The sequence below is a fragment of the Macadamia integrifolia genome, chromosome 11, assembly GCF_013358625.1.
Source record: "Macadamia integrifolia cultivar HAES 741 chromosome 11, SCU_Mint_v3, whole genome shotgun sequence".
In the NCBI taxonomy this organism is placed as follows: domain Eukaryota; kingdom Viridiplantae; phylum Streptophyta; class Magnoliopsida; order Proteales; family Proteaceae; genus Macadamia; species Macadamia integrifolia.
In genome coordinates, this window is record NC_056567.1 from 30,998,802 (window position 1) to 31,011,110 (window position 12,309).

At 35.1% G+C, this 12,309-nt stretch overlaps 1 protein-coding gene across 1 annotated transcript; it reads right to left on the bottom strand.

The window, feature by feature from the left end:
- Nucleotides 1–6,279: 6,279 nt before the first annotated feature.
- LOC122094336 (non-classical arabinogalactan protein 31-like) lies at nt 6,280–8,771 on the bottom strand. Its single transcript, XM_042665103.1, has 2 exons — nt 7,320–8,771; nt 6,280–6,675 (listed from the first exon to the last, which is right to left on the bottom strand). Exons 1-2 carry the CDS (start codon nt 8,755–8,757, stop codon nt 6,374–6,376), a joined length of 1,740 nt encoding a protein of 579 aa, XP_042521037.1. The 5' UTR covers nt 8,758–8,771; the 3' UTR covers nt 6,280–6,373.
- Nucleotides 8,772–12,309: the final 3,538 nt, after the last annotated feature.

Here is a 12,309-nt window from a genome sequence, read left to right on the forward strand (position 1 = left end):
CAAGGCCTTGTTAATAATAAAATACTATTGATTTTCATGATGTCACTTTATCATGTACTTGGGATGTTGTGGATAATTACTTAACTGGTCAAACCAGTGGGAGGATGTAATTGTATATTCTGAAATGTTGTTTATGGTTCGACCAGTGAATGTATGTTCAATATACTGGGTTGAATTTAAAACAAGGAAAATGAGACCTATGTTTTGTATTCCATAACTGTTTTGGAACAGGTATAGTGTTTTGTCTTTATTCTATAATGGCTTCAGAATTGTATTTCTGTTTATGCATTTTTTTTTTTTTTTTGCACTAATTTATCATTACTATGATATTAAAAAAGTCATTTATGAATGACGTAAGTAGAAAATTAATGTCATTTTGTGCTTGCATGTCATATTTGGAACACTCTATGATGAATAAATATATATTATAATTAAATTGGGTGTAAGCTTCTGCACATGTTTAGCTGCAAAACGCACTTCTAGGAAACCATGAAAGGGTGATGTGGATTCCACCAAAGTGACGTATTTTATTCTTTCATGGTTTTCCCTAGAGTAGCATAATAGGTGACATTTGCCTAAAGATGATGTCACCAAAGTTAAAGAAAATGACAGTAACCTAAGGATTCTTATCCCAAAGGTAAGGGGATCTAAAAAATTATTGTTCTTTTCACAGTTAATACAAGAAAATGAGAGGACCAGTGTATTCCTGTCTTAAAAGATATGATACAGTTTCAGCTATAACTCTTGAGTGATATAGTCATTACAGTGAATGCACATGAATCTCACCAAGTTAAACTTTGTTATTGGTGTGGTCTATTTAAATCGATTTTTGTGAAGATTCTTTGTGGGTAGAGTTGGCATCTTAAAGATTAATATTAATGATGATACCTATACTCACATTTGAGATGTTATGACACGAGATCATCATACGTTGCTTCTACATGTTGATGGTTTATTAATTATTTTCAGCATAGTTTTAATGAAATCCAGTTTTTGAGTCTAATAATTGTATAGACTATAAATAAATTATGCAAATGGAATTAGAAATCGTTTAATTTTGATTTCTTGAAATGACTTCTGAAATCTGTTTATACTGTTGACTATTTTGACCTTGTTTATTCAAGCCAACAGTTAAATCTAGTTCTAATATGAACCGATATTGACTCTTATAAATAGTACTTTTATTAGGTCATCTAGTTTTACTCTCTTATATTAGTAGGAGAATAAATTATTATCCTATTGAGGGTGATAGATGTATCACACATGTTTTATTATGTATACTACACTTATCGTTTCATGAATTTTAAGTCAATCTAGGGTATTTTGATATTTTTTTCGATGTTATATTTATCATCCGTGACATCAGGTTTTATCACAAGACATATAATTATGAGTTTTGACACCCATTTATGATTCAAAATATCACAAGTGCATTGTTTAAGTAATATTTCTTCAAATTTATATGTCATATTTGTACTTATAATAAAGTTCAATTTTATTGAAAATTCATCGAGATAAAATAGATATATTATATTTGAATGATTTAAATGAACTCATTGGAGTTTTAGTGGCTTATTGGTATAAAGCCTATAAAATTATTTATACTTACTATGGAACTAAGCCAACATTACCTTTATTTGTTAAAGGCTTATTGTTATTTTGGCCTATAAATTATTTGATTCATGTGCTCTATTAGTTAATGAACTTTTTTTTTATTTAAAGAAATTGTAGGTCTTTATTGTGATTGACTTTAAAGTTTATGTGCTAATATTTGTATTGGATATTAAAGTCATTTGGATTGAAAGTTCATATTTGTATACAACTTTGTATATCTAATGAATTAAGGATAAAGTAACATATTTCATGTGTTTTTTTTGTTATCATGAATAAATGTTATGAACTTTCATATCTAGCATGTTGTCATTATAGAAAATGTCATATTTAGATTTTTTATTTATTTATTTATGTTAATGGCTGGAAGTACAAAACTGTCATACTAAGAATGTACTCACTTTGATAACTGTTAAATTATGGTGTTACTATATTGACTATTAGGGTTTATAATGGTTTATTTTTGTGGACTTATGTTGAATATTTTATTAATTAAATACTAAAATAGCTCATCTTGTTGTTTGCACCCAAAATCTAAACCCATGAGCATATGGTAGCAATCCAAGTCTATAGGTTTTTATAATTTCAGTGATTATGCTTCCACTTAGTGGGCTAGTTACTGAGATTGTGAAATTACTATTGACTATTCAGGATGGGTTGCAGTCAAGGAGACCATATGACAAATGATATGTTCTTGCCACCACAGGTGAGTCTTCATTTAGTCGGTTTCGCTTGATAGTGTGAGGGTGACATTTTGGGCTTCATAGCTTTGGAGGTTCTTGTCTTGCCACCACAGTTGACGGAATCTTCAAAGTGGTGTTGTTTCAAGCGTCTCGCCTTGCATGTGAAATATTACACTATGTGTTGGGCGATCTTGCCACCACAGGTGTGACCCGATGACGTCGGATCTTTCTCCAGTTTCTATTTTCCTACAGTTATTGAAAATAATGCTGGGATAAATCTGATTAACAGTCCAATTAGTCAGATTTAATTATATCGTTGGGAAGTTTAATATGCCTTCTGTTCTTGCATATTGTATATTTTGGTAAATATGTATGATTATATTTGTCAGCTTTGACATCTCAGCTATTTTCTGTTTAAAAAGTTTGAATGGTTTCAATTTTAAGGAATAGAACTAATCTTTTAATATTTCTCTGGCTATTATGATAATAAATTTTAATCTTAATTGATGAGCCTCCTAAGCCAGTGGTTGTTAATTATGTTCAAGTTAAGGTTCTTTGTGAAAATAGGAGGAATCGATTAGGTTTATCAAAAGATCAGTGGGAGTAAGCTCATGAATCATAAATTTTTATAGAACTATATTATTACAGATTGTTGACTCTATATCTAAACCATTGAGGATGTTCTGTGATAACTCCGCTGCTGTTTGTTTCTCTCATAACAGTAAAAGTACTTCAAACTCTAAACACATTGACATTAAGTAATTTTTTTGTCAGAGAGAAAGTTCGAGAGTCACAGATTACAATGGAACAGATTGTTACAGAAAATATGATTGCAGACCCTCTTACTGAGGGTTTGACTCCAAAAGTATTTCAAGAGCATGTTACTAATATGGGACTTGTTAGTTCTTTTGATGCATTTTATTAGTGGGAGTTTTGTGCAATATGTTCGCATTTGACTTTCAGTTTTAGTTTATACATATGATGCATTATTATTCTTCTCAAGAATATATATGCATTTTTATGGCCATTTGTTTATGTGTATACATTTATTTATTTGCCTCCTACAAAAAATTGAGGTTATATGTGGTGTATTTACCTCATTCGATATCTGAGGTTCCAGTCAATACACACACATCTAGTCACTAGCAAAACCTCGTTTGATTGAGGTCTAGTGTTAGTGTTATGGGACATCTGGACCTAGTCCCAATGAACTTCTTTGATTGAAGCTTGAGCGTTTGGGAGACTCTTATAGTTAATGAGACCTTCGGTATCTGTCTCATAGGGCTCATTTGGTTTTTGAGCCAGGACTAATTTGAAAATAGACATGATGATCACTATTGCATGTTATTTTCATACCATACTTTTACACTGTTCAGCCCGAGTCGGTGATGTTATGAGCACTTTGACGTGTGTGGTCTCATATCGCTTTAGATGTGATGATCAATACGGTTGGGTGTTTGTAATTCTCATTTGGACTAAGGCATTTGGTTTAAGGTGCACTCCATTCGACACTGTTTTGTTTGTGGCCACATTCAGTTTATCTAAATCGGAGTCATTTTAAATAAATTTTAAAATCTAAAACTTGTGACATATGCTGCCCAAGTGAGAGATTGTAAGATTTCTTATTAGGTGGGTTAGCATAGTCAAAGATTTGTTTCCAAAACCGATTTAGTGGTGTTGACTAGAGATGGAGTAAGTAGAAAGAATCCAATATTATTGGTAAGTGATCTCTATGGAGATATTAGATTCTATTAGCAAACCTTTATGGTATGAAATATTTATTACTATGTGTGGACCTAAGGTATTGTTTCCTTAATGGAGAGGAAACCCTAATTTATTTGCAGGGTTGGTCCCTACACTCACCCCTATATATAGTTATTACTGACCCATTAAGTGAGGGTAACGACCAAAAGCAAAAAGGAAAGAGGGTAGACCAGACCAACATTGATCGTGTTGTACGAGGAGCATACAAGAAGACATTGAGGAGTTTTTATTCTTCAGCCATGGATTCAGGTATGCCTAAAACGTGTTTTTGTAGTGTTTGTCATGCATGCTTATCGATCTTTATGAATCGTTCTGTATTTATTTTCTTTCACAACCCATACAAGAATCCAACAATGATGCAACTCTTTTATTCCTTTGTTTTCCACTTTTTGGCATTAGAGGTAGAGTAGAACTCTTTTGTCTCATTCCAAATTTTCTATCCACAGGATCTATCCATTAGGCTCTTGTACATTGTATTCAAAACCCCTTATGAGGAATGCATCTCTGTTTGTCCCTTCATCCATTGGTGGTTTTAATTGATTATTCAAAAATCTCTGAAGCAATCCAATCGGGGAAGAGGAGAGCCCCAGTCATTTGATCGAAATTAGATATACCATTGAATCTGGTCAGAAAGGATTCTGGCATGCCCATGCACTTACTAATACAATCAGTTGACCGTAACGCAAGGAAGATTTCAGTGCCAACACTTTCAGATTATTTTTGAAAACTCTTTTACATTCTTATCTTAAAGAACTATTCATTTTATTTATTTATTTATTTATTATTATTATTTTTTAAATTAGGCAAACATAGTCCTTGCTCCCTTGTTTTAGGTGCTGGCTTCTTATTGTTGTTGTTTCACCTTGGTGTTGTGTAATTTTATTTCTCCCTTGGGTTAAATTAAATTTTTTTTATCTACTAAAAAGGAAAATAAGGGAATTTTTTTTTTTTTTTTTTTTTATATAATTCAGACACTACCTTTTAAGAATTCTCTGTTTATCATAAACAAACATAATGATCAAACATCAGTTTCCGGGAGACTTAAATTTGGAAGAAGAAAAATCCAATTAATCAATTTTACCTATTTGAAATTTAATAGAAAACAATACTGGTTATGACTAAAGATTGGATTGAGATTAACTCAGGAATTAATGTTTATTTTTCAATAAATCAGGTAAAAAAGTTCGGTCTATTCTCTTTTACTGTTTACATCCCAAATTTTTTTGAGTGATTTATTGGGTTCTTGAATTGTTCATTAGTCACTCAGTTACTCTCAAAAACTGAATTTGGAGTTTGAATTTCTTGGGGTAGTAATATTTGTTTCCCAAATTATATTCATGGATTCTGAAAAATTCACAAAGCTTTTTTTTTTTTCTTTCCAAGATTGTAAAATCAATTGGGATTCAATTTAAAATTTCCTGATTTTTTTCATAGTAATCTCTCTCTCTCTCTCTCTCTCTCTCTCTCTCTCTCAAATGAAGTTTGAGGGGAAAAAATCATTATTATACCAAAATGATTTCAGTCTCCACGTAGGTGTCTAGAGTGGGGCCATCCATATTGGTCGTTCAGATAAAAACTGCTGGGCCATTTGCGGCGATAGTTAGCGACTGTTTGGCTAGCAATGCCCATTATTATTAAAGGACTAATGTGTAGCATTATAGCGGTGCCAATTCCATCCCTGCACTGAGCCTGGCTGGGAAAAACTTGAAATCGGTTTGGCCCATTTATTAAATGTCTCAGGTTCAAGCCTAGTCCGATTAATATTCGATCGTTTCGATCCAAGGGTGCTATCTGATGGGCACCTGACCAGAACCGACCAATTAATAACTTGACATGTTTAATTAAAGCCCGTTTAGAACTCAATTAGAGTTCATTTAGAGCCCATTTAATAAGCCCGACACAGATAAAGCCCGTTTAAAAATAAATGTCTCATTAGTCCATTTAAATTTATTATTTTCAAATAGAACCATGGCTATCAGATGATGATCAATTACTTAAATGGACCAATCACGATGTGAGGTCTTAAATTGGGAAAGTCTAATTAGGCCCGACCAAAACTATCTCAGCCCGACTGATTGACAACCCTATATCCATCATCAGCATCATCATCATCATATATAAGAGGCAAGAGCAAAGGTTATTAAAAACCAATCACATTATTGATGTATCAAATAGAATAAGTCCGATTAATAGAAAGAGAGTCAAAGTAGACACATTGACATTCATGGAAGATACTTATTTAGGGACAAGCACTGTTAAATATTTAAAGAAAGGAAAGTGGGCCTAAAGCTAAAATGGAGTAGTGGTGAGCCCAATCAACAAATGGACTGGAAGGCAAGAGGCCCAGTGGTGTAGACATCGTAGGAGGCTGAGGCTGAAGAATTATTGGGATAGTCCTCATACTTCAAGGTAGCTCCAGTATCCCCATCGTTAAGGTTAGATTTCTTCTGGCAATTAGGGTATGGTGATGAATATAAGAACACCTTACACTTGAAAACCAAGTTACTCGTCACGTTCTTTGGTGCTTCTAAGAAGAACCATCCATCCTCGTCCGTCGTCGCCGTGGAAATGATCGTCAGGTCAATGGTGATATTGCACTTTAGCTTGACAACCGCATCTGCCACCAAAACCGATAGTAGCAAGTTTAATTCATATCATTGAAATTGTTGTAGAAAATGAGAACCTAAAATGATGCAGAAAAGTAGGGAAATCATGAACACATAATTACACAATTGAATATAAGAATTTACGTGAAGAATAGGATTACAACGGCTATCCTCAAATTTCTTAGAGAGATAACCCTCACTACAAATAAATACCAAAACCCTTGAACTTGTAATGGTTTTTCAAAATCAACCTACTTATGCAAGCTATGGAGTACAAGACATCGTACCCTAATATTTTTCCTATACTTTATATACTTATTAGGGAATCATTATACTTTTCACCAAATTAAAATGTGTAAATTTACTCTCTTTCTCTCCAACATTGACATATGCCAATTGCAAAGTACTAGAATGTATATGTGGGTAAGTAGTTAGCATGAGAGAGAGAGAGAGAGAGAGAGAAATTGGATCTGCATCCAACACCTATTCCTTTTGTTTTCAAATATATTTCTCTTCACCCTTATAATGATAGAAAATGGGATAAGTGTTGGATGCTCACATGTAAAACCAAGTGATCGTACATTCAATGAATCTAAACGCATATAGTGATAGTGAATTAAATGACAAAAAGAGAGGAAATGGGTATGAGACAAACCTATAACTGGTTTAGTGCCCGAATCGGTATCATTGTCTTTGCATGATTTGCAATAAACAAACCCTTCCACAGCAACAGGCTTATGGTCTGGAGAGGATTCGGGAGCTTGATCAGGTGAGAGGCTTGGAGGGTACAGTGGAGAGAGACTCGGTGGGTGATGTGGCGAGAGAGTTGGAGGGTGAACTGGAGGGAGTGTAGGAGGGAGGCTACGAGAGTGACTAGGAGGGTAAACATGTGGGGAGAGACTAGGTGGGTAATGTGGCGAGAGAGTTGGAGGGTGAACTGGAGGGAGTGTAGGAGGAAGGCTACGAGAGTGACTAGGGGGGTAAACATGTGGGGAGAGACTAGGTGGGTGATGTGGCGAGAGAGTTTGAGGGTGAACTGGTGGAGGGGTTGTAGGAGGGTGGCTAGGAGAGTGACTTGGAGGGTACCCATGTGGGGAGAAGAACCGGAATCCTCGAACTGGATGAGGAAGAGTTGGAGGGTGAACTGGAGGGAGTGTAGGAGGGAGGGTAAGAGAGTGACTAGGAGGGTACACAGGAGTGAGACTCGGTGGGTGATGTGGCGAGAGAGTTGGAGGGTGAACTGGTGGAAGGAATGTAGGAGGGAGGCTAGGAGAGTGACTAGGAGGGTACACTGGAGAGATACTCGGTGGGTGATGTGGCGAGAGAGTTGGAGGGTGAACTGGTGGAGGGATTGTAGGAGGCTGGCTAGGAGAGTGACTTGGAGGGTACTCATGTGGGGAGAAGAATCGAAATCCTCGAACCGGATGAGGATGAGTTGGAGGGTGAACTGGAGGAGAGTCTATAGGGGATGGAGTTGGATGGTGGTGAGGAGGATGAGATGGATGGTGATCAACTGGTGGATAGTCTATAGGAGATGGACTTGGATGGTGGTGAGGAGGATGAGTTGGAGGGTGCTCAACTGGAGGAGGGTAGATAGGAGAGAGACTTGGATGGTGGTGTGGAGGGAGACTTGGTGGCTGAAGTGGTGGAGGAAGAGTTGGATGGTGGTGAGGAGAGAGACTTAGATGGTGGTGCGGAGAGAGACTTGGTGGCTGAAGTTGTGGAGGGAGACTTGGTGGCTGAAGTTGTGGAGGGAGACTTGGATGGTGGTGAGGAGAGAGACTTGGATGGTGGTGCGGAGAGATACTTGGTGGCTGAACTGGTGGAGGGAGATTTGGATGGTGGTGAGGAGAGAGACTTGGAGGCTTCACTGGAGGAAGGTGGGTAGGAGGGACACTTGGAGGGAGATCTGTTGGGGGAAGGGTATTAGGAGACTCACTTGGAGACTGATGATGATGATGATCATGATCATGATGATGATCATCAGAGTCGCCCGGAGGAGGGCTTGAATGGTGGTGATCAGAACCATGCGATGACTCGGCAACACTACTCAACAAGAGCAGTGAAAGTAGAAGAACAGCAAAGACCTTCATTGAAGCAAAACACATTCCTTCTGATCAGTCACTTCTGTTGAGAAATAACTCAAAAATGGGTTGGGTTTTATAGTGATTTTGGGAGGCTATTTTCAGAGGTCTTAAATTTGAAAAAAATTGGAATTCTATTTGTTATGGGTTTAATACTTTATTAGGTTGAACCACAAAAAGTCATGCAGTAGACAACCTAGGAGTATTGTGATTATCGACTAATATAAAAAGAACTTTAAATATTTATATAATATAAGTCAACATAAAAAAAATTAAAAATAAATTGAGATAAAATAAAAACGAAGAAGATCTTAGTTAGATAGAGAAGTTTTTCACACGCATTGATGATCAGATGGACAAGCTAGTGGAGGAATATTGCATGTTGCTTCACAGCAAATCAAGACGCATGAGCGGGTTTACACATGATAACAGTTGAGATTGAAGAAACTCTTGGCTCAAGCATTCATAGATTTAGATATTGCAAGGCTGGTTAGATGTGATCCATGGTCAGCTTAATCTTTATCAATTAATTATGGAAACTTTCGGTGTAATTGAAGTGTTTGTGAAAATAAGTTATAATTTATTTAAGGGAACAAGTGGTCTAAAAGACAGTGTGGCTCTTGCACTTAAAAAAATGGTGGGGGAGAAATGACTGTTCTACCACTCATGAAATGCTGAAATCCCAACCCTATTGATGCTCTTTTTTTTTTTTTTTTTTTTTTTTAATATTTTAATTAGAAGAAAAAAAATTCAATAATTATATATGTGGCGAAGTACATCGATGTTCAGATTAGTGATATCTATCTGTGAGAGTTTGGTAATGATATTAGTAGCAACAAGTCGCATGAGTAGAACTACTTCATTTGTAGGCTGAGCTTGTAGGCCGGTATAAATACAAAATTATAAACATCGAGAAAAAGAGGGATGGAACTCTAAGGCCATGTTGTCGTAGTGTTGTCAAGAAGTGTGTGATTCAATTCCTCTGAATTGCTCCATCATTCCCCTATGTTTCACCCATCATTGCATTCTTGTATTAGTGTTGTGCAAGGGCCACACTGCCTTCTAGGAAAGCCTCTCACTTTAGATATTTTCATCCTTTTAAGTATAGGAGTGTCTCAATGACACCTCTAGTGGTGTATTTAGAATTTAACCTCTTCTCTTAATTGCCCATTGTCTTAATCATAAAATAGGAGTATGATAAGATTTTTAAAAATAAGTTGAACGTGATATGCCATTATGTCAATAATATCAAAAGTTTTCATTGTCAAATCTTACTCATTTGTGGTGCAATAGGGGTGGCAGCGTACATTTGACACCCTGAAGCACCCGAGTACAAACTCAACACACGAATTTGCACCTCGAGGTGCTCCAATTTGTCAAATGTGCGTTACACCTTTGTTGTGCCACAAAGGAGCCCTGCCCGTAATTGTCATGCAAGTACACATGTAAAATGATACTATTATCCTCATTAGAAATATATATATATATATATATATAATGCTAAAAAGGCAAAAAAGTGAGATTATAAAAGATTCGACACCTTAAAGGCGTCAACAAGTATGATACACTTTTTCTTCCAATGACAATAAAATCTTTTTGGTGTTGTACATTTCAAAAGATGTATATAAGACAATGATAATTGTTAAAAGATAGTTGTTGAAAATAATATGTAATAGTAAATCATTTCAAATTATTTTGAAAACATTTTTTTACATTAACTTAAGAGTAAAATAAAGAACAATCAAATTAAGCTTATTTCTTCATTCATCACTTTGATTACAATAAACAAAATGCACTTATTAATTAATTAATCTTTTCTTTTGACAGTTAATCATAGAGTTACAACTTCACGTCAATTTCTTCTGTTTCTTGATGTCTTCAAATACTTTAGGAGATCTCTATTCTTTCTAATTTCTTAAGATTTTAAATAAGGACCTCAATAGCTTTCAATAACAGATTCAATTGCTTAAGGCTGAATTTTCAAGAGTAATACACAGATCAACCATGTGCTGACTTGCTAATTAGAAATGTTTCTTTGTTAACCACATGCTAAGAAGAATTTAGGATAATCTAAATCAACTTTATAAAAATGTGGAGTGTGCTAAGTAGAAATGGTTGACCTTTTTTTATATAATTTTTTTTCTACCAAATAAATGGGAAATATTCAACTGTGGAAATTAATAAAATATTAATTAAAAAAAGAAAAAGCTGAATATACTGTCAATATATCATAAGTTAGTATCTATCTCTGTCTTTCTTTTTTTTTTCCCTTTTTTGAAATGATCCCTATCTCTCCTGTATGATATCTTGACACCCCATTAATATTGTCAGCTAACTTACCGTACGTTGATGGCATAACTATCTCTTAATAATTTTTTTTTAATTAAAAAAAAGGGGGAAAACTTAGATCAAAAGACTGTAGTATAGAACGTGGACTTAAGAAGGAATGCCAGCATTACGAACAAGTAGAGGCTAAGAAATCCACCAACAGGTACGAGGGTCTTTAAATTTTATTTTTATTTTTACGTTTTTCAGATTTTTTTAAAGCCCGCGTGGGAGGCTTGATCTCTTAATCAATGCCAATTGGTTGTCTCACTTTAATTATATGTTATAAAATGAATGCTATACAGTCACCTATTGGTATTTTGTACGCTAGCAGCATGCATTAATCATAGAATTGAACGAGGGATGGTCAAGGGTGAAATCCAAGGAGGATGATAATAAAAATTAGCTTTGCAAATTGGGGGGACTCAAGAAGGATGACAATACCAACTAGCTCACAACTACGGGGGGAGGACACGAACTCTAAACCAAATCCCAAGCCTACTATGATGAGATAAGCGAGACTAGATCAGGTTTACGTATGAGATTGTTCTTGTACGCTCTTGGTCCTGTCATTTGGAATCCACTTGAGATAAGCATTTTACCAACTAAACAACTCAGGTTTTTTTGTTTTTTCTTGTTTTTTTTGAAAAAAAAAATAAAATTGTCCAACTTGACAAGTAATAGTAAACAAGGCATAGTTTCTTAAAACCCAAACCAACCCTAAGTCCCCAAAACTCAACCCAGGCCATAGGGGTGTCAAACGGTGCAATTTTGGTTATTTTGTTTGGTTTCGATTCGATTTACATTTTGATAAGGTAAAACCAAAATTGCACCGGATAAGAATAAGGTGAAATCAGACTCGTTTTCATCCGATTTCGATTTTAGAGGTTTTTAATCAGTTTTTGTCATTCGGTTCACAACCGGTTTACATGGGGTTAATAGTGTCATTTTAGAAAATGATTTGCATCCTACAACTAGTGTGAATCCTACATATATTTCCTAAGGAGTTACGACAATGTACATTTATTTTGCCAAGAACAATATACTTTATATATATAAAAGACTATACATATTATAACTAATTAACTACGATCCTAGAAATTAGAAAATCAAGAAGTGTGACTGTGTAAAAGTGAAGCTCCCTTCTCAGTTAGTACTTTGCTTCTTTTGTTTTTTCTCCCCTTTTTACATAAAGACCTATCGAAATTCAAAACACTTTAAGCTTTTAATACTAGG